Source organism: Salmo salar, chromosome 10, assembly GCF_965601325.2.
Source record: "Salmo salar chromosome 10, fSalSal1, whole genome shotgun sequence".
NCBI lineage: Eukaryota > Metazoa > Chordata > Actinopteri > Salmoniformes > Salmonidae > Salmo > Salmo salar.
Window position 1 is genome coordinate 15,190,740 of NC_138300.1, and position 27,810 is coordinate 15,218,549.

At 43.7% G+C, this 27,810-nt stretch overlaps 1 protein-coding gene across 4 annotated transcripts in view; it reads left to right on the forward strand.

Moving 5' to 3' along the window:
• The window catches only part of LOC106613570 (rab GTPase-activating protein 1-like), a 171,115-nt gene that overhangs the window by 29,132 nt on the left and 114,173 nt on the right, over positions 1 to 27,810 (forward strand). For all 4 annotated transcript variants that reach the window (XM_014215968.3, XM_014215971.3, XM_014215969.3 and 1 more), the window contains exons 8-11: positions 3,857 to 3,923; positions 4,179 to 4,281; positions 7,041 to 7,207; positions 13,972 to 14,098. In XM_014215968.3, the coding sequence (XP_014071443.2) occupies positions 3,857 to 3,923; positions 4,179 to 4,281; positions 7,041 to 7,207; positions 13,972 to 14,098 (464 nt within the window). The remainder of the gene's footprint in view (positions 1 to 3,856; positions 3,924 to 4,178; positions 4,282 to 7,040; positions 7,208 to 13,971; positions 14,099 to 27,810) is intronic.

The following is a 27,810-nucleotide window of genomic DNA, read 5'->3' on the forward strand; positions in this document are numbered from 1 at the left end:
AAGCTGTTACTGTTCGGTCTGTTTTGTGTCTTCTGAAAGGCATTTAATGACTTAGTTACAGTTCATTTGGAAAGTATTCAGACCCCTTGACTTTTTCCACATTTTGTTACATAACAGCCTTATTCTGAAATGGATTAAATTGCTTTTTTCCCCTCAATCTACACACAATACCCAATAATGACAAAGCAAAAACAGTTGTTTTTTTTTACACTTATTTGCTAATGTATTCCAAATAATAAAAAAACTCACATTCACCTCTCACTGTATTTAGCAGAGGTTCTTATCCAGAGTGACTGACTTACAGTAGTGAGTGCATACATTTTTGTACATTTTCGTACTTGTCCCCCGTGGGATTCTAACCCGCAACCGTGGCGTTGCGTGCTCTACCAACTGAGCCACACGGGACCAGGCAGAAGCCTTACATCCTATTTTTTTAGTTTCAACCATCTTTTGTATGTTCATATCTCCTTTAAGCTGTGACGGTGTGTCATGCTGCCTACTCGTTTTGCCCAAGTAGCTTACCTTAACAAAAATTGTGTGTTGATGTTAAGTCAGTTGCTATAAATCACATTTTATTTGTCACGTGTCATAAAGAACATGTAAAACTAACAGTGGAATGCTTACTAATGGGCCCTTCCCAGTAATGCAGAGAGAAGAGAAATAGTAGAAAAATTGAACAATTGTAACACAAGGAATAAATTAACAATGAGAATTGATCACTTTTGAAAATTGATAACTAAGTCGATGTGCAGGGGTACGAGGTAATTGAGGTAATATGTACACTGAACAAAAATATAAAGGCAATATGTAAATGTTTGTTTCATGAGCTGAAATAAAAGATCCCAGAAATGTTCCATACGCACAAAAAGCTTATTTCTCTCAAATATTGTGCCCAAATTTATTTACATCCCTTTTGGTGAGCATTTCTTTGCCAGGATAATCCATCCACCTGACAGGTGTGTCATATCAAGAGGCTGATTAAACAGCATGATTATTACACAGGTGCACCTTGTGCTGGGGACAATAAAAGCCCACTCTAAAATCTGCAGTTTTGTCACACAACACAATGCCACAGATGTCTCAAGTTTTGAAGGAGCGCGCAGTTGGCATGCTGACTGCAGGAATGTCCACCAGAGCTGTTGGCAGAGAATTTGATGCTAATTTCACTACCATAAGCCGCTTCCAACGTTGTTTTAGAGAATTTGGCAGAATGTCTAACTGGCCTCACAACCGCAGACCATGTGTATGTCATCGTGTGGGGGAGCGGTTTGCTGATGTCAACGTTGTGAACAGAGTTCCCCGTGGTGGTGGGATTATGGTATGGGCAGGCATAAGCTATGGACAATGAACACAATTGCATTTTATCAATGGCAATTTGAATGCAGAGAAATTCCGTAACTAGATCTTGAGGCCCTTTTTTGTCTATATATATATATATATATATATACTGTCTGTGACCAACAGATGCATATCTGTATTCCCAGTCATGTGAAATCCATCAATTAGGGCCTAATGAATTGATTTCAATTGACTGGCTACCTCATATGAACTTGCAAGATCGAATCCCAGAGCTGACGAGGTAAAAATCTGTCGTTCTGCCCCTCAACAAGGCAGTTAACCCACTGTTCCTAGGCCGTCATTGTAAATAAGAATTTGTTCTTAACTGACTTGCCTAGTTAAATAAAGGTTAAAAAAAAAATGGTTGCGTGTTAGTTCAGTATACATATAAGTAGGAATTAAGTGACTAGGCAAAATGATAGACAAATAACAGTAACAGCAGTGCATGTAATGAGACAAATGCAGATAGTTAATCAATAGCTACTCACTAACTATTTAGCGGTCTTATGGCTTGGGGGTAGAAGCTGTTCGGGGTCCTGTTGGTTCCAGACTTTAGACTTAGTGCATCGGTATGGCTTGCCATGTAGTAGCTGAGAGAACAGTCTGACTTGGGTGGCTGGAGTCTTTGACAATTTTTAGGGCCTTCCTCTGACACCGCCTGGTCTAGAAGTCCTGGATTGCAGTGATGTACTGGGCCGTACGCACTACCCTCTGTAGTGCCTTGTGTCGGATGCCAAGCAGATGCCTTACCAAGCGGTGGTGCAGCCAGTCAAGATGCTCTCAATGGTGTAGCTGTAGAACTTCTTGAGGATCTGAGGGCCCATGACAAATCTTTTCAGCTTCCTGAGGGGGAAGAGGCGTGGTCGTGCCCTCTTCACATATGTGTTGGTGTGTATGGACCATGATAATTCCTTAGTGATGTGGACACCGAGTAACTTGAAGCTCTCGACCTGCTCTACTACGGCCCCGTCGACGTGGCTGGAGGCGTGCTCGGCCCTCCGTTTCCTGTAGTCCACGATCAGCTCCTTTGTCTTGCTGACGTTGAGGGAGAGGTTCCTGTCCTGGCACCACACTGCCAGGTCTCTGACGACCTCCCTGTAGGCTCATCATCTACGTGAAACGTAATGATGGTGTTGGAGTCGTGCACGGCCATGCAGTCGTGGGTGAACAGGGAGTACAGGAGGGGACTAGGCACGCTCCCATGAGGGGCCCCCGTGTTGAGGGTCAGCGTGGCAGATGTGTCATTGCCTACCCTCACCACCTGGGGGCGACCCGTCAGGAAGTCCAGGATCCAGTTGCAGAGGGAGGGGTTCAATCCCAGGGTCCTGAGTTTAGTGATGAGCTTGGAGGGCACTATGGTGTTGAATGTTGAGCTGAAGTCTATGAACAGCATTCTCACATAGGCTTTCCTTTTGTCCAAGTGGGAAAGGGCAGTGTGGAGTGCAGTAGAGATTGCATCATCTGTGGATTCCGTTATGCGAATTGGTGTGGGTTCAGGGTGTCTGGGATGATGGCGTTGATGTGAGCCATCACCAGTGTTTCAAAGCATTTCATGGCTACATGAGTGCTACGAGCAGTAGTCCTTTAGACAGGTTACCATGGCATTCTTGGGCACTATGGTGGTCTGTTAGACTTGGTCAGGGAGAGGTTGGAAATGTCAGTGAAGGCACTTGCCAGCTGGTCAGCGCATGCTCTGAGTACTTGTCCTGTAATCCGTCTGGCCCTGAAGCCTTGTGAATAATTTTTTGTTTTAATTTAACCTTTATTTAACTAGGCAAGTCAGATAATAACGCATTCTTATTTACAATGACGGCCTACGCTGGCCAAACCCGGACGACGCTGGGCCAATTTGTGCGCCGCCCTATGGGACTCTCAATCATGGCCGGTTGTGATGGTCTGGATTCGATCCAGGGTGTCTGTAGTGATGCCTCAAGCACTCGGGAGTCCAATAATAGTAGCTCGCACGAGTAAGTCATGCCTTCTTACATCAGTAATGTCATGTGTAGGAAAGTTCTAGGTCAACCTTACGAAGGAGGGGGGGAAATCAAAGCTCTTCAGATGAGTATCTTTGTTCTGTGGAAGCATAATAAATGGTTTATATTCTTATGAAGTAGTGATTCTCAGCGCAACCACTTGATGGCGCACCTATCATAAGAAACAGGCATATAGTGGCCTCTGTTTCCAAGTGATATTGGCACTGCTTTGCTGTAGTTCAATTTGGATTCTTTGAATGTATAAATAGACCCATGCATATTCACCCACACCAGCATTCGACTAGAGTCTACAGAATTCAGAATTGGGTCACTGTAACAAAATATACCTGTAGCTTTGCTAATGCCACGCTGATGGAGATTTTTTGTATTATTGGATTTTATTCAATTATGAGTCTCTCAGCAAAAACCATTTGTCTTTTATAATGAATCCAAATTCTGCCAAAACCCAAACTTTGGGTTTTATGAAAGGTGAGTTGCAGTGCCCCCTTGATCCATTGGCCCCGACCTGTGTTCCTCTCCCTCAGGTGTTTTGGGATGTTGCTGAGCCCAGGGCAGAAGGTTCGGAACAGTGACATGCATCTTCTAGACATGGTGAGCAGCAATCGCAATGGTTTCCTTTATTCACATAACCAGGTTACAGAACAGCACCTCCCATTTCTATGTACTGACCTATCACTATGAGACTAGTTATTTAGTCTTTTGTTGACTTTAGTGTACTCTTTATTGGACAGGTTAAACAGAGTTGAATTGAAAATCGATTCTTTGGCTTTTGATTAGAATGGCTTTGCCGTTTGAGGTCTGTTGACTGTGATTGTATGTCATTTCCCTGTTTGTGCCTATGTGAAGGAGTCCATGGGAAAGAGCTCGGATGGGAAGTCGTATGTGATCACGGGCACATGGAACCCCAACATGGCTGCCTTCCAGGTGCTGAATGAAGACACACCTAAAGGTGAGAACCATCCCTCAACCCTGTCACCAGCCTATCTTACTTACGCATGCCATTGTCAACCAGCCTGACACACTAGCATACTGAAGCATGTCACTGCCAACCAGCTTAGCTGTCGCATTCATAGCTGGCCAGACAGTTTCTTATGATTTTTATGATTCTTTCATCAATTTTAATGGACATCTGCCTAATAAGCAGAAAACAACACAAATTAAAGCTCCTATACGATTATAGTGTTTATCTTACTATTTTCATCTGAGGAGATGGATGGCTGAGATGGCAAATTAAAGCCTCATTTCTGATATTGACAGGGGGAAGGCACTTATTTGCTTCTTTTGTTTTTCCGCTATAGACCCTGCAAACAGTAATGAGTCGTTAGGATGTCCTGGGACGTCACAAAATGGTCGCCTTAAGTCGTCACGATGTTGTAATGGTTCCCTGGAGGTTTTGTGTAGGTCCTGGGGACGTCCCCGAGGACGTTTTTAGGAGTTCCTTCAGATGTTGTCTAATGGTCCCCTGGAGGTTTTGTCTAGTTCTCGTCGCGTGATGGTCCCAAGGGAATGTTCTCTAGGGTCCTTTGTGTAGTTTCCTTCAAGTTCCCAGGACATCACTGAGGACCATGTCAGGACCTTTTTTAGAATGTTTTCAGGACCATCATGCCACGTCCTAATGATTAGTAAAATTAACGTCCTGACATGGTCCTCAGTGATGTCCTGGGAACGTACATGGAACTAGACAAGGGTCCCCTGGAGAACGTTCCCTTGGGACCAACACTCGACTTTCTTAGAATGTTCTCAGAACGTCAGTGGGATAACGTCGTACCGAAACCCTTAAGGAACCTAATGGGAACGTCACAATGTCCTCAGGACGTCCCCTGTTTGCTGGGGAAAGCCTATTAGATTAGCAACATTGTGGTTGTGCTCTAGGATTGGTTTAGAGCGCTAGCAGCGTTCAACCTCAGTGGTTAACAGGGTCAGAGACCGAGGAAAGGGGATGTGGAAGACTTTACTGGTGCTGAGCTTTTCATTTGTGCTAATTGTAGCTAATGGTCCTGTCCATGTGGTCCCAGACTCGACCTATATAGCTAGCACCTTTATTTGTACTCAACCAACACAGGATATTTCTTTGAAAGGCATTTCAAGTGACTTACTTTGAACAGTCACAAAATAGTCAGCGCCTCTAACATTTGATACCAGCTATTCCCTACAAGGGCCTGCAAAATAAATGATATATGCCCCAAATCAAATTTGCTGTCTGAAAACATGGGTGGTTTGGACACCTTTTTCATATATCAGGTCCCAGTGTAATGCACAGTAAGACGCTGCCAAGCGCTGCAAGTGCAAGACCTTGCCTCACTGAACTCATTATATCAAACAAATTAGCAGCACTGCAGAGTTGCTGACTCGGAAGTCAGGAAAGTTTGACTTAAACCTATATGGCAGCTTGTCAAAGCAACCCAGCTCAGGAGAGTTAGGTAGTCTAAACTACAAAGCCACGATTCCTCCACAAAGAAAACAGACCATTCATGTGAATGTTTCCACACTAGTAGAAAAGGAAGTAGGTATTTGTGATAACTGGCTTGCAGAACATGCATGTAAACATTGGATATTACTGTGTTTGTGTAAATAAAAAACCAGAGCCAGAACATTTAGTAATAATCCGTATAGATTTTAACTGATATATTGTAGCTAATGCTTTTTGAAATATGAAGCTATATGCACTGGGAGACTTCCCACAAAACATGAACATAATTTGTTACTTATACAAAACAGCCATCTACCATAGACTCAAGACTTTGATTCTACACTATTAAACCACACGGCTTACTTCATGTCAAAACTGGGAGAGACAAGACTTCTAAAAACAACGGCCCGAGCGGTCTCAACTAAACGAATCCTTCTTTGTCGTCAGTGATTTGGCACGCTGGGAAAGTAGTCCTGTGGTATCGGAAGCTTGAAGGGATGCCGTTTCCTAAAACATCTTTCTAAACCAACATGCTATGCTTGACTTTTATCGTAATTGGAATCTATTTTTAGGCCATTCTTTACAAGGCAGTTTTGTAGACCCCCCCCCCCCCCCCCCTGGTTAATTACAATAATAAAACCTTTTCACTGTGAAATGGGTTATTTTTCCCTCCGTTTCATAGCTCGGCGATCGCTATCTGTGTGTTTTATTTTTCTCCCAATCCGTTTTTTTCAACCCCAAAAATTGGATGTTGCAAGATCTGTTACCCCGGACGTCACTTTTTCACTTGGATGAAGCTGGTGGTACTAGAGGACAGCTTAGATTTATGCTGCACTACATTGCGATATATCACACACAGCTTGTCGAATGCAGTTTCCTTAGATTCTAAATAATTCGTAGATATTTAAAGATGCTGAGTTTCTTGGCTGTAGTAATATGATTCTAGTTTTAAATTGGTCCGTTGTCTCTTTCTCTAGGAAGGGTGAGGTAAGAGAATAGGTGTGCTGCTGTTGCTAGTTTGACAGCTGGTGGTAGTGGTGGAATCCAAACCCTCTGAGGAGTACACGTTTGGTCTACCTAATTAAAACAGCAGGCAATATATTTTCTCTGCGTTCTATAAACATACAATTAAATCAAGCTAATAGCCTACCATTTCACTTTATCCACTTAAAGTGTGTCAACCCGCAACGCCCACTTTAACCCAGACTGATACAGTATACATTCTGGAACTGCTGTTGGCACTACAAACACCCCCTCCAGTGTGTGACCTTGTCCTCTCTGTGGTGGTCTCTCTCCAGATAAGCAGGTGTACATGACCGTTGCGGTGGACCTGGTGGTGACTGAGGTGGTGGAGCCGGTGCGCTTTCTGCTGGAGACTCTGGTGCGCGTCTACCCGGCCAATGAGCGCTTCTGGTACTTTAGCCGCAAGGCCTTTAGCGAGACCTTCTACCTCAAACTCAAACAGGTAAATAAATGGCCAGTTAATAAATATCTCAACCTTTACCTCCATCACACACATAATAAATATCCCAACCTTTACCTCCATCACACACACAATAAATATCCCAACCTTTACCTCCATCGCACACATAATAAATATCCCAACCTTTACCTCCATCGCACACATAATAAATATCCCAACCTTTACCTCCATCGCACACATAATAAATATCCCAACCTTTACCTCCATCACACACACAATAAATATCCCAACCTTTACCTCCATCACACACACAATAAATATCCCAACCTTTACCTCCATCGCACACATAATAAATATCCCAACCTTTACCTCATCACACGAAATAAATATCCCAACCGATACCTCATCAGGACAATACAAAAGAGGATTTTGGTTCTGTATAGGAGGTATGTTGTATGTTCTGCTTACCAGCCCTCGAAATGTTAAAGCAATAGGGCTAACGCTTCCTTACAACCAAAGTGGAGGTATCTGTCCTATTGTTTTCTTCTCTGTAGTCCTCAATGTTAAGTGAGCATTAGATGACCCTGGGAAGACACAGGAAACAAAGCCACTTAGAAGTAGTGACTAGTGATACCTTTATTAAGTCCATTTATTAAAGTGGCCAGTGATTTGAGTCTGTATGTTGGCAGCAGGCACTCTATGTTAGTGGTGGCTGTTTAACAGTCTGATGGACTTGAGATAGAAGCTGTTTTTCAGTCTCTCGGTCCCCGCTTTGATGCACCTGTACTGACCTCGCCTTCTGGATGGTAGCGGGGTGAACAGGCAGTGGCTCGGGTGGTTGTTGTCCTTGATGATCTTTTTGGCCTTCCTGTGACATCTAGTGGTGTAGGTGTCCTGGAGGGCAGGTAGTTTGCCCCCGGTGATGCGTTGTGCAGACCGCACTACCCTCTGGAGAGCCTTGTGGTTGAGGGCGGTGCAGTTGTAGTACCAGGCGGTGATACAGCCCGTCAGGATGCTCTCGATTGTGCATCTGTAAAAGTTTGTGCTTTAGGTGACAAGCCAAATTTCTTCAGCCTCCTGAGGTTGAAGAGGCGCTGTTGCGCCTTATTCACCACACTGTCTGTGTGGGTGGACCATTTCAGTTTATCCGTGATGTGTATGCTGAGGAACTTAAAACTTTCCACCTTCTCCTCTACTGTCCCGTCGATGTGGCGAAATGTGCTCCCTCTGCTGTTTCCTGAAGTCCACGATCATGTCATTTGTTTTGTTGACGTTGAGTGAGAGGTTATTTTCTTGACACCACACTCCGAGGGCCCTCACCTCCTCCCTGTAGGCTGTCTCGTCGTTGTTGGTAATCAAGTCTACCACTGTTGTGTCATCTGCAAACTTGATGATTGAGTTGGAAGCGTGCATGGCCACGCAGTCATAGGTGGACAGGAAGTACAGGAGAGGGCTGAGAACGCACCCTTGTGGGGCCCCAGTGTTGAGGATCAGCGGGGTGGAGATGTTGTTTCCTAACTTCACCACCTGGGGCGGTCCGTCAGTATGTCCAGGACCCAGTTGCACATTGCGGGGTCGAGCCCCAGGGTCTCGAGCTTAATGACGAGTTTGGAGGGTACTATGGTATTAAATGCTGAGCTAAAGTCAACGAACAGCATTTTTACATAGGTATTCCTCTTGTCCAGATGGGATAGGGCAGTGTGATGGCGATTGCATCGTCTGTGAACCTATTGGGGCGGTAAGGAAATTGGAGTGGGTCTAGGGTATCAGGTAGGACGGAGGTGATATGATCCTTAACCAGCCTCTCAAAGCACTTCATGATGACAGAAGTGAGTGCAATGGGGCGATAGTCATTTAGTTCAGTTACCTTAGCTTTCTTGGGAACAGGAACAATGGTGGCCATCTTGAAGCATGTGGGGACAACAGACTGGGATAGGGATTGATTGAATATGTCCGTAAACACACCAGCCAGCTGGTCTGCGCATGCTCTGAGGACGTGGCTCGGGATGCCGTCTGGGCCGACATGAGGTGCATGAAAATGTAGCCAAACTTTAATGAGACTTTTAATTACATATATACTGTGCCTCCGGAAAATATTTTGTTACATTACAGGCTTATTCTAAAATGCTTTTTTTTTTTTATCATCAGCAATCTAGACAAAATACACCATAATGAAAAATCGAAAGCAGGTTTTTAGAATTGTTTTCAAATGTATTAAAAATAAAAAACATACCTTATTTACATAAGTATTCAGACCCTTTGCTGTGAGACACGAAATTGAGCTCAGGTGCATCCTGTTTCTATTGATCATCTTTGATGTTTCTACAACTTGATTTCTGTATAGCACTTTGTGACATCGGCTGATGTAAAAAGGACTTTATAAATGTGATTGATTGGACATGATTTTCATGTCAGAACAAAAACCAAGCCATGAGGTCGAAGGAATTGTCCGTAGAGCTCCAAGACAGAATTGTGTCGAGGCACAGATCTGGGGAAGGGTACCAAAACATTTCTGAAGGATTGAAGGTGTCCCAGGAACACAGTGGCCTCCATTATTCTTAAATGGAAGAAGTTTGGAACCACCAAGACTCTTCCTAGAGCTGGCCGCCCAGCCAAACTGAGCAATCGGGAGAGTAGGGTCTTGGTCAGGGAGGTGACCAAGAACTCGATGGTCACTGACCGAGCTCCAGAGTTCCTCTTTGGAGATAGAGCCATCCAGAAGGACAACCATCTTTGCAGCACTCCACCAATCAGGCCTTTATGGTAGACTGGCCAGACGGAAGCCACCCCTCAGTAAAAGGCACATGACAGCCCACTTGGAGTTTGCCAAAAGGCACCTAAAGACTCTCAGACCATGAGCAACAAGATTCTCTGGTTGATGAAACCAAGATTTAACTATTTGGCCTGAATGCCAAGCGTCACATCTGGAGGAAACCAGGCACAATCCCTACAGTGAAGCATGGTGGTGGCAGCGTCATGCTATGGGGATGTTATTCAGGGGCAGGGACTGGGAGACTAGTCAGGATCGAGGGAAAGATGAACGGAGCAAAGTACAGAGAGATCCTTGATGGAAACCTGCTCCAGAGCGCTCAGGACTTCAGGCTGTGGCGAAGGTTCACCTTCCAACAGGACAACGACCCTAAGCACACAGCCAAGACGACGCAGGAGTGACTTCGGGACAAGTCTCAGAATGTCCTTGAGTGGCCCAGCCAGAGCCCGAACTTGAACCTGATCTAACATCTCTAGAGAGACCTGAAAATAGCTGTGCAGCGACGCTCCCCATCCAACCTGACAGAGCTTGAGAGAATCTGCGGAGAAGAATGGGAGAAGCTCCCCAAATACAGGTGTGCCAAGATTGTAGCGTCATATCCAAGAAGACTCGGCTGTAATCGCTGCAAAAGGTACTTCAACAAAGTACTGAGTAAAGGGTCTGAGTACTTATGTGAATGTGATAGTTCCGTAAAAGAAAACATCTCCAAAAACCTGTTTTTGCTTTGTCGTTATGGGGTATTGTATGTAGATTGATAAAAAAATCCTCAATGTTAGAATAAGGTTGTAATGTAACAAAGTGGAAGGTCAAGGGGTCTGAATACTTTCCCGAAGGCACTGTGTATATACAGTACCAGTCAACAGTTTGGACACACCTACTCATTCAAGTTTTACTTTTCTTTTTTTTTTACTATTTTCTACATTGTAGAAGGTGAAGACCTGAAAGGTATGAAATGACGCATATGGAATCATGTAGTGACCAACAAAGTGTTATACAAATCAAATTATATTTTAGATTCTTCAAAGTAGCCACCCTTTTCCTTGATGACAGCTTTGCACACTCTTGGCATTCTCTCAACCAACTTCATGTGGTAGTCACCTGGAATGCATTTCAATGAACAGGTGTGCCTTAACTTAATTTGTGGAATTAATTTCCTTCTTAATGCCTTTGAGCCAATCAGTTGTGTTGTGACCAGGTAGGGGTGGTATACAGAAGATAGCATTATTTGGTATAATACCAAGTCCATATTATGTCAAGAACAGACAGCTCAAATAAGCAAAGAGAAACGACAGTCCATTATTACTTTAAGACATGAAGGTCAACAATGTGAACATTTCAACAACTTTGAAAGTTTCTTCAAGTGAGGTCGCAAATACTATCAAGCGCTATGATGAAACTGGCTCTCATGAGGACCCCCACAGGAAAGGAAGACCCAGAGTTACCTCTGCTGCAGAGAACAAGTTCATTAGATTTACCAGCCTCAGAAATTTCAGCCCAAATAAATGCTTCACAGAGTTGAAATAACAGACATCAACTGTTCAGAGGAGACTGTGTTGCGTCAGGCCTTCATGGTTGAATTGCTACAAAGAAATCCCTACTAAAGGACACCAATAAGAAGAAGAGACTTGCTTGGGCCAAGAAACACAAGAAATTGACATTAGACCTGTGGAAATCTGTCAAATTTTGAGATTTTTGGTTCCAACCGCCATCTCTTTGACGCAGAGTAGGTGAACGAATGATCTCCGCATGTGTGGTTCCCACCGTGAAGCATAGAGGAGGAGGTGTGATGGTGTGGGGGTGCTTTGCTGGTGACTCTGTCTGTGACTTATTTAGAATTCAAGGCACACTTAACCAGCATGACTACCACAGCATTCTGCAGCAATACGCCAGTCCCACTAAGCCCAAACCAGATGGGTTATCATTTGTTTTTCAACAGGACAATGACCCAACACACCTCCAGGCTATTTGGGCTATTAAGGGCTATTTGACGAAGGAGAGTGATGGAGCCTCCACAATCACCTGACCTCAACCAAATTGAGATGGTTTGGGATGAGTTGGACCCCAGAGTGAAGGAAAAGCAGCCAACAAGTGCTCAGCATATATGGGAACTCCTTCATGACTGTTGGAAAAGCATTCCAGGTGAAGCTGGTTGAGAGAATGCTAAGAGTGTGCAAAGCGGTCATCAAGGCAAAGGGGGGCTACTTTGAGGAATCTCAAATATAGAATATATTTTGATTGAACCCTTTTTTTTTGGTTTACTACATGATTCCATGTGTTATTTCATAGTTTTGATGTCGTCACTATTATTCTACAATGTAGAAAATAGTACAAATAAAGAAAAGCACTTGGATGACTAGGGGTGTCCGAACTTTTGACTTGCATTGTATATAGAAGTAGTCACCCTTTTGCCGCAAGGCATGGATTTTATTTAGGGATGCACTACGGCCACACAAGGGGGCATCGATGGCCATGACCGTCAATTCCGTCGGGATATTCGAGGCCTGCACACATCCACACTCAATCCATTTGACCCGTACCCCCCTCCCCCCTCCTCCAATTAAAATGCATGAGAGCGACGTTATTCTCGACGCATTCAATTACCACGCCCAGCACACAAGTGCATCCCCGTCCTGTCCGGTCCTTCCGCAGGTGTTTAGAAAATCAAAACAAGCCCCTAAGTCAGTAACATAAGCCCCTTGCCTCCTTGTTTGAAAGGGAATTTTCCTCTCCACTCCAGGCTTTGAATGCGTCCCAAATTGCAGCCTAGTCCCTATATAGTGCACTACTTTTGACCAGGGCCTTGGTCGAAAGAAGTGCACTATATAGGGACTAGTTTGTAATTTTGGACATAGCCTTTGTATCATTGGGAGCCCTAATACGAGGCAGCCACTCATTATCGCACTGTAGTAATTAGGGCTCTGCCTGTGTGCCTCTCTCTCTATAGTTAGCTCATCAGCAGGCAGCAAAGAATGGCGGCTGCTGTAGTTAAAAGTTAATTAAAAGATAGCCATTCTAGTGTTTACACAAGATTCTAATCCCAGCCACTAGCTCCAGTATTATTTGAGTACGATTTGTATTTGTTCCGGGGGCCTCTCATTAAGGCGTTGAGGAATTAGAGGAGCCATTGTCGTCGCCCTCTCTGAGCATATTTTGCGCCTTGGCTCACGAGGAGATAGAAAGGGTTTGGTGATTTGTTAGTGGAGGATCCTACCCAAGGTCTAAGTGGTATTATTGCGAAGCTTATTGTGACCCCCTTATTTGTACTACCTAAACCTTTGTAAATGCCAATGTTCTCATATGTCATGTATGACTGTTGATAGCACTAGCCAGCTATGGTAATGCATTGCCTAAAAAATGTGTTAGATGTATAGTCTTCAATTATGGCCCTTGTGCTAAAATGTTAGCTTGGATCCAGATGTGCTCACAGAGCAAGGGCTACATATATAGTCCTTATATAGGGCCCTTGCGTTAGTGTTGTCATGGCTCCATCTCTCACCACAAGTGCTGAGACCAAACAACCCCAGTAGCAACAACAGTGTTACAAAACCCCCAATGTGCAATGTGACAGAGCCCAACTTTAGAAGTGACCTGCATAGGCGAGTGAGCCCAATCTCTCTGTGCTCTGATTGCAGCAGGCTCCCTGTGAACCCTATTACCAGACACTCTGGCCAAAAGACGTCTGGTACGGTCCTTGGCGCTCTCTGCCGCCGCTCAATTTAATTTCCTCCTGTACGTGTAATTATATTTTTCCGTGGTTCCCCTCGGGTGGTGGCAAAAGGTGATGCTAGCTTTAGACAGATTTTGTTTCAAAGGGAGGCACTCTGAAAATATTTGAGGATACCCAAAGAGAGACTTTCGCAACAGCTCTCACTCTGAACAAATTTGTATTTTTTTCAGCGTGTAGAATTGACTCGTCAATGCTGCTGCAGTAGTAATAAGCTATGTTTAACTTTGTTTCTTGGTGCTGTGTCAAAATGAATCCTCCCACTGTATTATATCTGCACCATATGTGACGTGTGTGTGTGTGTGTGTATAGGGTAGTGAGAAGGGTGGCCAGGGTGATGCCATGTTGGAGGTGGTGAGCCTGCAGAGGGAGACTGAGAGGAGCAACGGGGGACGCGGCCGTCTGGCCTCTCCGGCTGAGGAAGAGGAGCCTGAGGAAGGTATTGAACTCTCCCTCTCGCTCTCTGTTTTCATCCTCATTTCATTATCGTATCTGTCTCTCTCTTACCTCTCGCTCCATCCATCCATCCATCCATCCATCTTGCCCTGAAGACTAACTAAGAGTGCATTGTTGTTTTGTTGGCTAGCCTTTCAATCACCTTCCAAGGTCAACATGAGAACTTGCACACCTCTCCAGGTAAAATGCCTTGGCACATTGAATTCCATCCGCCTCGGCACATTGAATTCCATCCGCCTCAGTCACACGGACGACATAATTGTATTACCTAATATCTCTTGATTGAAAAATACACTGTCTACCGCTGTAATGCTGAAAAACTTGCTATGTTCAATTTCAAAGAAAAACGACCTGCGTCTCGGAGCTTACTTAGATTGCTTTTAGAAAGTGTGTACAAGGTGAGAGAAAAAAAAAAGAAATAGATTGCTTTGGCACAAATGGCTTGTTGGAGGAGCATTTGTTTTATTTATATATTTTGGGCAATTGTTTCTCCTCGGTGGCGGGAACACCTCATACAAATGAGATCATCTGTCCAGATACTCCCCCTGAATTGAACGTTATCAACACGTTGGCTCACTTTGCATTTTCCTGAGGCTCGCCCCCCTCCTCGTATCTGGCGGCCATGAATCAACTGTGAAGTTTAATTTAGTGTGTGTGTGTGTGTGTGTGTGTGTGTGTGTGTGTGTGTGTGAACCGCTGTGAGGGGGAGGTGTTGGCAGGCGTGGATGTTTGTGTGGGGGAACGTTTGTGTGTGTTCGCGCTTTTGTGTCTGTGTGTTTTGAGCCGGTGTGTGGTGTGTGTGTGTCTCAGACAGTGGGGAGTTATTTATTTTTTTGGGTGTCGAGCGAGGCTGAGGCGAGACAGAATTCCAGAAGCTTTGGATGGGTTCTGGAGGGCTCACTGGTTTCACTGGAGCAGTCCAATCCGGTTAAGTAGGGTTGACTCATCGGTGCCGCTGCACTGCTGCGGTGGCATAAGACCACCTGGTACCCATCTCGCCCTCCCTCCCCGGCTTGACTCAACATTGCACAGCTCTGGAAGGAACACACTGCCTGCCTGCCTCCCTGCCACTGGTTTACTTACCGGAAGGATTTCACTCTTCATTTTAGGAATGCTCATTCTGTGTTTTCCCATTTCCACCATCCTATTGAAAATATGAATATTGAATAAGTAAGGTTTTTAGTTGGGAAAATTAGGTTCATATTAATGATTGCAGTCAGATGCAAATACATGAGAGGAGTAAGAAAACAAAGGGTTTTACATGGCAAAGATTCAAGACACAAAATGCATCCTCAGACTTATTTTTAGGGATTTAATGACTAGTGAAAGTAAACAAACATAAAAAAAACCCTCTTCTTATTACAGCACTCTAAGTACACAAACCAGAGCCGCCAGAAAATGTGTAGCGAGCTGGAATTTCCCCCCAGTACTTTTCAATCTGGTGTGACGCCCGGCACATCACTTTCAAAGCAGCAGCACAGAACACGTTTACCAGACATAGTCATTAGTTCATGACTTAGAGAGAAAAAAAATGTTTTTCACGCTTATTTTGACAAGTTGACATAGTACCTCCCCCATCTAGCGACTACGACCCTTTCCCAGTGTCACCCCCCCCACACTCGCTGCGACAGGTGGATTCACTTGTCAGTCACAGTGGTCTCCTAGCTGCAGCCTACAGAGCCTCATCAACCTCGCCTCTCAACAGCTTAGTTGCATCTCGTTTGACAGTCTGCCTTCTGCACTTGGTTTCTTTTTTTCCGCTCACTCTCCTCTCCTGCCTGAGATGTGCCTGTACCAATCCATCGAGACTCTACTCCCCGCTACGTCAAAAGCAAATGTATGGACCACAGAGGACTTCCAATGTGTGACTGCCCACTATTGCATGGACTTGGGCAGAAACCAGCTCGCTGTTTTACCAGAGCTAAAGAGAGGCAAGGGCGTCAGAACAGTGGATGACATAATGAATGAAATTAAAGGGCCTGGGAATGGTTGTCCGGCTATACTTAGAATTAGCTAAACTCATCTATATTTTTTAGTGATACCAGCGTCAGAACGACTGCCAAAGCACAGAGGCTTAACAGTACGGCTATTCTTCACCCGGACAGGTGGGCAGCGCTTTATCTAAATAAAATAAGGAAATATCTTTGCACTTAAATTAGCAAAATAAAATTCACTTTTGGAATGTTTTAACCTATAAAAATATATTTTAGCGCTTAAATAAAGACAATGTAACCCTGCTTTGCATAAAGCTTAGACGTCCTCCAGTGATTTTAAAAAAGGTTTCCTGTTGAAAAGCGGTATCCCAAGTGTAAATACAGTAAAGTACACACACTTCAGAAAGACGCCACGTAGAAATGTTTAACCATTTTATAAGCAATGAATTCATGCACGTCTTTGTGTATAGGCTCTGCTCCTTCAGTGTAGCTCACTGCCCAAGCAAAGCATCAATATAAAATAACCTACAGGCAGTGAGCAGACCCGGTCAGCTTAAATAGACTGCCAATAAGGTAGGCGTGATTGTTACTAGTCTCTAATTGCTGCCATCTCAGCTGATGCGTCAGCCTGAGGCGGGGCACTCGGTTTCCCTTCTGAACTGGTTCCGCTTAATTTCAGAAAGAAAATGCCATGTAGAAATATGTTTTAACCATTTATTAAGCAATGAATAATTCAAGTCTTGGCATATAGGCTCTGCTCCTTCAGGGTAGATCACTGGCCAAGCAAAGCATCAATATAAAATAGTCTACGGGTAGTGAGAGCGGTAAGCTATACCAATCCCCCAAAACAGCAAAACCTTACGCCAGCCGACTGTGTAGCTATGCCAGATATAATCATTTGACCAGCTAAAGTAAACCTACCAGGGCCTCCTGAGCGTGGCGGTCTAAGGCACTGCATCGCAGTGCTAGAGGCATCACTACAGACCCAGTTTCGATCCCGGGCTGTATCACAACCGGCGTGATCGGGAGTCCCATAGGGCGGTGTCCGAGGGTTTGGCCGAGGGGGCTTTACATGGCTCATCGCGCTCTAGAGACAACTTGTGGCGGGCCGGGCACCTGCAGGCTGACCTCTGTCGTCAGTTGAACGGTGTTTCCCCTGACACATTGGTGCGGCTGGCTTCCAGGTTAAGCGGGTGAGTGTTAAGAAGCGCGGTTTGGCGGGTCATGTTTCGGAGGACGAATGACTCGACCTTCGCCTCCCGAGCCCATTGGGGAGTTGCAGCGATGAGACAAGATTGAAATTGGGGAGAAGGGGTTCAAATAAATACATAAATAGTCAACCTACAATCGCAAGAATGAATACTATGTAGGAATGTTAACCATGTGTGGCATAAACTGAACGACGTATGACTCCTGTCCCCCGTGACGTACCGCCGGGTACCCTCGATTTAAGGCCAGATGAGCTTCATCTTGGCACATGTGAACTATCTGCCTATCTTGCCAATGTAGCAGTGTGAACCCAGCTGGCCTAGAGACACACCGCCGGGTGCGCTCACTGATCTATACGAGTAGCCTGATCATCTGTGGCCTACATGAAATATCTATCATCTAGTGGGCTCCCGAGTGGCGCATCATCTCAGTGCAAGAGGCGTCACTACAGTCCCTGGTTCAAATCCAGGCTGCATCACATCCGGCCGTGTTTGGGAGTCCCATAGGGCGGTGCACAATTGGCCCAGCGTCGTCCAGGTTTGGCCAAGGTAGGCCATCATTGTAAATAAGAATTTGTTCTTAACTGACTTGCCTAGTTAAATAATGGTTCAAATAATATTTTTTCTCTCTTTTAAAACACACAACCTAAGGAATATGCCCCCAGCCAACCACCTGTGCTAATATGCAAAGAACTTTTATTACGATAACAACCAAAGCAATGCTATTGACTGTGAACCTTTATTTAACTTGGCAAGTCGGTTAAGAACAGATCTCTGAACGCTGACATAGCGATCTATATAAGGCATGGAACACGCAAATTAACTCATCACTTTTGACACCCAAAATCTCCATGGCGTTTAATCTAATATAGCGTTCATAGGAAGCAGAGGACCAATGCCCCGTGATCTCCAGTGTGGCTGCAGGGACAGATAGAGAAGCTGTTGATGCGACGCCGATGCAAAACGAATGGGTTTGCGTATAGCTCAGGAGATGGCCCCGCAGGAGGAGACAGAGCCGTGATGAAAAACCAGTATGTTGTCATTGGTTTGCCTGCATCAGTGACGAATAATGGATCACCCGAAGTGGCCAGTGGTCGCCATTGCAGGTAGCATAACATGGAAGAGAGGACAGAAAGGAGAGTTAGTTTGAGTAATGTTACCGTTACCCTTCCTATCAGTTTGGGAATGCTTACCCAACAAGGTGAACGTGTGTCCCTGATTTAAATCAGAAAATCATGAAATGATTAAAGAGAAATGAATACTAACTGTATTTCATTACCGTAAAAACTCATAGAAAGCCGCAAGACAACTAACTGCCTTAAGTACAAATGATTGTACGATCCGAACACCCTTAACATGAATCCATGTATATAGAGTGAGGGTGATAGTGACCTTTGTCGTTGCCTGAAGATTGCTCTTTTGAAGCCCATGAGACTGATGCAACATAGCTAATGGACCACAGGCCGACAATCATGATCATATACCAATACTGCAAGAACTCGGGTAGATTTCACAATCCTCAGAAACATTTTAAATTGTAACATGGTAGCAGAGGATCAGGGAGAAGTAGCAGCGGCGACAATAGCGCAGACGAAGGAACCAGAGCCGCGATGAGATCCAGTGGCTTCTCACTGGGCGCCAGCATCAATGTTGAACAGAGGTCCGCCAGCTGCTGCCCGTGCTCAGCATGCAGGCTGAGATAAAGCAGTGTTAGTTCCGGTGATGACACGTGTTCCACATGTGAGCATACATAATGCAAACAGAACTTAAGAGATCACGCAGAAATGAAAGGAACATTTTAGTGTATTCAGACTGAAGCACCCCTGAAGCCATCGTACAGACCGCATCTGGAAAAGCGTATTTTTGAACACCATTGCCTCAACGTGATTTTCAAACCTGCGCTACTGAGAGAGGAGATACTCTTTCGATATGCCAGACTGAATTTGGAATAGAAAAGACATGCGCGGTTATATAACAGAAGACATTGTACAGAAAGACCCTACAGTAGACTGCTGTATGGCACAGCTCAGCCGTGACATACCATCACTTAGCAAGAAAAACACAGTATTACTAAAACCCGAAACCGCAGCTATACGTTAGCTACGTATCCACCTTACCTAATGTCATACTGACATTGCTCAGCAGTAGCTGATGCGTCTGCAGCGTGCACAGTGGGAGTGACCTGATAATCAAAACCTACAAATAGTCTACCTGAGCTGAAGGTTTACCGGAAGATACCATGAGACATAGCCATGAGAGAAGAATACATCACCTGATAACGAGAGAAAGACCCCATGGATTACTAGAATAAGCCTAAAATAAGCTCCAAAAGACCTTCCCAAAAAGAGGCAATGAACGCTTGATCACTAACACTGATCGCCATGTGGGTGTTACGCAATCCCACCACATGCTAGGTAATCCTACTATAAACAGCCCATCCAACACAGTTGACACTATAGCAGCCTTGATTAGTCATCCTATAGCTATACGGCGTCAGCTTCCCCACATAGGTCCAGGGTGATAACATTTGAAGAGGAAAGGTTAAGATTAGGCAGAAGTATTAATGAGGCTGTACTCCTGGGAATATATGTTTGGTGATGAAAAGACCCGTATTGTTTAGCTGACGACAGACTAATGGCATTCGAGTAGCGCAAGATATCACGCTGCTCGACTGTTATAGCTGATATAGCGCGCAGACATTTGGGCCACTGTAAATTGGTAGATATGAGTCACGCTCAGTGAGCTGCATCAAGGGTATAAGACGCTCTATGCCTTACTACTATCCTAAGAGTATGTGCCATTTGTACTGCAAAGGTCCAGCAGATGCTGTGGAAGGGATAGCTAGTGTCGCCCTCTTAAGTCACCACAACCTCAGTGTGTTCTTGCAATAATAGCACACATGCCACAGCGACTGTGCAGATGATACAGAACGTGACAGCCAATGCGTGTATAAACGTAACATCCACCTTGGTGACGTATTCCGAGCCTAACCAGCACGTGCTCCCACGATGCAATATTGGCAGCCATGCCATTATGCGTGCAGTGTAGAAGACGAATCAAAGAACATCAGCAGACACCTGAATGTAGTTGCAGCCTTACCACGTAATAGAACTAATATGGATGACATGGAAATAACAAAATGCAATCAGAAAATAATTAATAGCAGTGCTGATGCGTGACGTGTTTGCTACAATAGCATATGATAGAATAAGACCAGTCACTAGAAAAACGACTCGAGGGCAAGAAGGACTGGCAGGGAGGGCAACCTATGTAAAATGGATGCCACGTGATGAGACATGCTAACAAACAGTCTAAACCTTCTGCTGCAAATACAAACTAAGTAAATATAACTACGTTGACTGAAATTATACCATAATTGCAAGCTAATGGTGTGACTCATGTATTAGTATACACTATTGAAAACAGATTTTCTGATTGCTCAGAGCAGAAACCAGCAAAAGTGTAGCTATACAAGCGCACTAATCGAAAGTTGAATGCGTTCTTTCTTAAACTTTTAAGGGAATAGGTTCCAAGATAATACCCATAGTCATTGTACAACATTTGAGGTGTGACTGCCGCCGCAAGTCACTCGATCTAATGTGACTGGGAGGACCTGTAAAATGTAGGCCATCACTGATAGTATGTTGTAATTCAGCGTTCTCATGATCTGTGCTACTCGCAGTGATAACTACCATCGACGTTGATGCTGCACTAAATGATAAACGTCTGCATAGAGAATTACATACTATTGAATCACCGTGATAAGCACCATATCCTGCTCAAGATTATAAAACATTGACGCTCACTCGCTGTATATCGATGCATAGCCTGTATGCTAGCCTAGCATAGGCTACTTCCTCCTTGTATGAGTTGGGATGATTCCCTGTGATGGGGTGTGTGTTCACAGACGCGCCAAATCTACCCCAAAGCTTGTATTGGGAACAAACGAGTAGGCTATGTGATAGGCTACTCTCGAGGCTCATTTTATTTGTAGCCGGCTACTGACTGACAACAGTAAAGCAGCAACATGGTTGATCCTCGCCAACAATGACATCCCTGCAGCAGCCAAACATTGCAACATGAGCATATTGATCGAGGTGAGCGAGGCTCAAAGCTAGCAAACATGGAAAATGAAAATATATCACAACACCGCAGCATAGCGCGCGGCAGCGGGATGAGTGAGCAGACCCGGTCAGTTTAAATAGACTGCCAATAAGGTGGACGTAATTGTTACTAACCTCTTTGTTCCATCTCAGTTAATGCATCAACCTGGGGCAGGGCACTGGGGTTTCCCTTCTGAACTGGCTCCTCTTAATTTAAGGGAGAAAATGCAGTTGAAAGTGGTTGAAAAACGAGTTTTAATGACTCCAACCTAAGTGTATGTAAACTTCTGGCTTCAACTTTTAAGCAAAATAGTGTTGTTTTTTTTTACATCTGCAAAATTCTAGGAGTAGGGCTTTCAAGGAGTTGGTCTGATGGTGACTTTATGTCATTGGCCTCCACATTGCTTTAGGAACAATAGAGGTGCAAAAGAGGAAAGGTCGCCCCCCCTTGTGCCATGTCATGAGGATACCTGGATCACCTATTGAGAGGTGTTTAATGAGGTGAAAAGGAGACTGGAGTAGGACTTAAAATAATGAATAATTACAGAAGAACACTAATCAGATGATTAAATAATAGATGCTTAAAGGTCAATTCCACCAATTTTCAACCACATCTCGAGCACAATACCAGTGTCTACATACAGTTGAAGTCAGAAGTTTACATACACTTCGGTTGGAGTCAATAAAACTTGTTTTTCAACCACCCCACACATTTCTTGTTAACAAACTATAGTTTTGGCAAGTCAGTTAGGACATCTACTTTGCATTACACAAATAATTTTTCCAACAATTGTTTACAGACAGATTATTTCACTTATAATTCACTGTATCACAATTCCAGTGGGTCAGAAGTTTACATACACAAAGTTGACTGTGCCTTTAAACAGCTTGGAAAATTCTAGAAAATGATGTCATGGCTTTAGAAGCTTCTGATAGGCTAATTGACATCATTTGAGTCAATTGGAGGTGTACCTGTGGATGTATTTCAAAGCCTACCTTCAAACTCAGTGCCTCTTTGCTTGACATCATTGGAAAATCAAAAGACATTTTTGGAGAAATGTCCTCTTGTTTGATAAAACAAAAATAGAACTGTTTGGCCATAATGACCATCGTTATGTTTGGAGGAAAAAGGTGGAGGCTTGCAAGCCAAAGAACACCATCCCAACCGTGAAGCACGGGGGTGGCAGCATCATGTTGTGGGGTTGCTTTGCTGCAGGAGGGACTGGTGCACTTCATAAAATAGATGGCATTATGAGGAAGGGAAATTATGTGGATATATTGAAGCAACATCTCAAGACATCAGTCAGGAAGTTAAACCTTGGTCGCAAATGGGTCTTCCAAATGGACAATGACCCCAAGCATACTTCCAAATTTGTGACAAAATGGCTTAAGGACAACAAAGTCAAGGTATTGGAGTGGCCATCACAAAGCCCTGACCTCAATCCCATAGAAAATGTGTGGGCAGAACTGGAAAAAGCGTGTACGAGCAAGGAGGCCTACAAACCTGACTCAGTTACACCCGCTCAGTCAGGAGGAATGGGCCAAAATTCACCCAGCTTATTGTGGGAAGCTTGTGGAAGGCTACCAGAAACGTTTGACCCAAGTTAAACAATTTAAAGGCAATGCTACCAAATACTAATTGAGTGTATGCCAACTTCTGACCCAGTGGGAATGTGATGAAAGAAATAAAAGCTGAAATAAATCATTCTCTCTACTATTATTCTGACATTTCACATTCTTAAAATAAAGTGGTGATCCTAACTGACCAAAGACAGGGAACTTTTACTAGGATTAAATGTCAGGAATTGTGAAACTGAGTTTAAATGTATTTGGCTAAGGTGTATGTGAACTTCCGACTTGAACTTTATGTGAAAACGGCACATTTCTGAAATAGAACATTAAGTTCTGGATGATGACCTTGTTAAATTTTTTTTATAAACAGTAGTTTTCATACTTGGGGAGCAAGAAAATACCCTCTCTCTGGCTAGAAACCCATTGCAGATTTTGAAAATCGGTCTCCCTTACTTTTAATCAGTGGTAGGAACCTACATTATTTTTCAATCGTTTCGTTCTGAACAGAACCATATATTTTTTTTGTTTTGTTCCACTGTTCCGACCAGCAAAATAAAATTCTGAACCGGTTCGACCCGCCCAAGAAAGTTATGGTTCATATTGTTTCCGTTCCGTTCTGTTCTTTTTTTTTTTAAACCTCTGAAATCTATTATTATTATTTTTTTTACCTTTAGCTGGACATTAAATTACTTCACCAATGGATCGAGCAGCTTGCTACGGAGCGGGACAGTTCTGTACATGCATTTAACAGACAATTGTAGCGTAGGGTGTGAGATGTGGCTGAAATTTCTCGGGTGAGGAGAGAGCTGGGCATGAAGCACTGGGCATCTTGTTGTTATGACATGCTTTAGCTATCTGAATTAGGTCCCCAGAATTATACCTACAGAGGAGCGGCTTCTATGAAGGAACTTTGAATGTTGTTGAACTTCAGAGAGTTGGCGTAACCTGGGGCGGCAGGTAGCCTCGTGGTTTAGAGCTTTAGACTAGTAACCGAAAGGTTGCAAGATCGAATCCCTGAGCAGACAAGTTACAAATCTGTTGTTCTGCCCCTGAACAAGGCAGTTAACCCACTGTTCCTAGGCTGTCATTGAAAATAAGAATTTGTTCATAACTGACTTGCCTAGTTAAATAAAGATAAAATATATATATTTTTTAATTGCTAATGTTGGACCAGAGCTAGCCCTTAATCATGACTCTTACTTCCATTACATTACACATAATGCCGCATAGAGTTTGAGTGCTAGACCAGAGCTAGCTAGCTAACAAGCTTGTGTGGGCAGAGCGCCACCAGAATTAAATAAAAACATGTATTTTTGTAGTAAATAAATCAAATGTGAAACGTAACTACTATAGTAGCCTTAACTAGCATTGAAAAAGTTAATCCATTCTTCTCTAATTAAAAATATCTCCCTAATTTCTGAATCATGCTTGTGTTGTCAAATCAAACCTTATTTGTCACGTGCGCCGAATACAACAAGTTTAGACGTTACTGTGAAATGCTTACTTACAAGCCCTTAACCAACAGTGCAGTTCAGTAGCTAGATTATGCTTCGGAGGGGATGGTAGCCTTCACACACACACTTGTAAATATATGTTGCGTTTTTTTGTGGGACTGGAAGAAAATGGCCAGAACGTAAAATTATGTTATTAACCACTTCCCTTGCTTTTAAAATAACTGTTCTGTTCCTTGTATTTCTTTTTAATGGTTTTCGTTTCTGTTCCCTGAACTGGTTCCAACTCCTGTTTTAAATCCTATCCTGTCATATCACAGATTAAAAAAATAAAATATATATATATATATGCCCTTGATTCTAATCTTTTAAACCACAGATCATAGCCATTTTTACATATCTAGACACTGGTATGGCGCTGGAGATAATTAATGAGGTTGAAAAGTGGCGGAATTGCCCGTTAATGTCTTATGTGTGTATAGAGTGAGATTCATATTTAAAGACATTGCAACCATTATGTGCATAAAGCTCAGCCCTGCTATAGCAGTTCACTAAGCTATACATCTCGGTTAGGGCCAAGTCTTGCTTAGGGCCACCAAAAGGCTAGGGCCGGCCTTTTTACAGTCTATTGAAGTTGTCTCTGGCTCTTTTGATATCAGATTCAGAATGAATAACAAGGTTTGTGGTAGTTTGGAAGGGTTTGATCCATCATATGAACCGACAATAACAAAAAAAAAACTGTCATATAGCACAGACGAAAAGGGAAGCTATGGCTATCTATAATAATGATGATAATAGTAATAATCATATTTTGTCATAGCCTACGAATAGGACCGAGTTTTACCTAACCAGGTCATGAGATCAGGAAAAACTCCAGGCCCCAGAAATGTATCAAACACCTTGTACCCAAAAAGGCTCACTGTTGATGGCCAATGTACGTTATTAGTTAGAACCCCATTTTTAAAAAAAAATCATAAATTAGTGTTGCTGGGCCTTTTTTTGAATGAGTGCAAAACAGGAGAATTAACATCACCGTTTGGACTCCAAAGGTGCCCAGAACACACATTCCAATGATCCAACAATATAAACGGAGGTGGCTTTTCTGGCTTCCCACAAGCACAGCTTTTCCGACACGGCACTTCTCAGTTTTTTCCGGGACAGCGCGCTGATTCTTACTTGATGGGCTCTTGATTGTAAGAGGTTGGAATGCTCTTTGGACAAGTTTTGTTAGCAAGCCTTGTTATCCAGGGAAACCTACAATAAGTACATTTACAGCGCATCATTACAGTCAGTTGCAGCTTGAATGTGCTCTGGGTACATTTTCTGCATTCTGCTGGACCTATCTCTGCTCTTCTGAAGTGGTACCATTCCATTCCAGCTGCTAAAAGAATAATAGTTGCTTCTGAGTAAGATGTCCGCCCACACCTATCTTTTGAACCTCATCACCTCCTTGGCGTTAGAGGCACTCTCCAAGGCCGGCACTGTGTTTAAAAAAAAGCCTTGCCAGGGAGGAGAAGCCATTCACAGTAAAATGTACAAGCATTTCTAAAGGTTCTGCTGCGGTCCAGCTGTCGGTGGAGGCGTCGTGAAAAGAAAGCCTTTCAGGGATTTCTAGCTGGAGGTCAGCCGCCATTGTAGACGAGACTGAATGCTTTCCCAGTGTGTGAGGATGCTGCTGCTGCTGCCTGCCTGCACATTTCTTGCCAGTCACACACATGCACATACATTTTCTTGTATTATTGTAAATTACAATGTGTACCAGTGTGACCTGGGATGTCTCCTTTTTCTCTATTTTTATGTCAGCCCACTGTGATTTATATTTTCAGTGTGCTTTTTTTCATCCACACGAGCAAACACGTGCACGTTCACATGCATTCACACAGCAAACATACAAGCACATGCACACTCATGACCCTACTGAATGGGTGGCAATATACACATCACAGCTGAAACCCTCTGCTCATGTGCTCAGCTCTGTACACAGCCAATGAGATATAGGCTTTGTATGCAGCGAAGTCTGTGAGAAAGACCATATACTCTGTATATACACTGAGTGTACAAAACATTTGGAACGCCTGCTCTTTCCATGACAGACTGACCCCAGCAATGCTCCCTGTAAGCAGCGCGTTGACGAGCAGTAGCCCACCCGGGACTGCCACGCAGAAGAAATATCAGTCCACAGAGCGAAGCATGAGATTGAACTTCACCTAACTTTCTAGAGTAGTGGGCACCAACCAGATTGACTGGTCGATCTCCAAGGCATTGCTAGTCGATCGCCAAACATTTTTGTAAAACAAAACAATGATAAAGCCTTATTCCTATTTTCTTTTTAATTCTCGGGCTGTTGGCAGTAGATGCACCCAATTTCAACTGCCCTGCGCGCCAGGCAGGTGAATTTCATGTCTCTGAAGGTACAAATTCTGCCTTCCCGGTGGTCCCGGAGAGCAAATCAAGTGCAATAGCCCTACCGCTCGCAAATCGTATGGCTCCGTGTCTGCAGTAAAGTAGCAGGCATAAAAGAAAGCTACAGCGAAGTTGATACTGTGAGATTTCAAAACGTTTAAAACCATGACTAGAGAGAGACTGTCAACGAATGCAGCAAAGAACTGCTGTTTTTATGAGTGAGTTCATGTTTAAGTTCTTACTCAGCACTGTCAACACTTTGTATTCAACACTTTTATAAGCCATAAAATGTGCTTTCTTCCTATTTCCATTCATCTCTACAACAAGCATTGCAGCAGGATAAATGAGTGTATCCATAGGCTTGCGTTGTTATTATTAGCGGCTTGCGTCTTTTTGAATATCAAGGAATATTTCCCTTCTCTGTTCATATGAATAACGACATGAATTTGTGCATGAGGCAGAAATAATGTGGTGCGACTCGAGTTACGCCATCAGCTGGAAGACTGTGCCCCTTTTTGGTCAGTGTCAGTGGAGGAAAGGGAGAGCGGAGGGACGTTGAGAGGCGGACCCTCAGTCTGCTGCTCTCCCTCCGGTGAGACTGACCATCAGATGCAGGCAGCATCAGCCCAGTAAAATGAAAGGCTCACTCCACTGTGCCTCACAAGTAATACAACAACGGATCTATTACCGGGGTGATCATATTGCCTACCTAATGTTTTGAAATTTAATTGGAAAAATATGTCCCGAACAACAATACATTGGCAGGCAATTGAAGCAATGATAATCTATTGGGTCTTTAGCTTACTGCACAAACCTCATTGCTACAGTACTGTTTTTAATTGGTTAATGTTGCATAGGTTTACATTTAAGTTATGTTAAAAAATAATCTGATTGGTAGATCTCGGCTTGCATTTTGACTCCGTGATCTTGACTCAAAAGGTTGGTGACCACTGTTCTAGAGTTTTCCCTGTTTACACTATCAACGTTTACCTTTACTGTGGCAATTGTGATCGAATCAACGCAA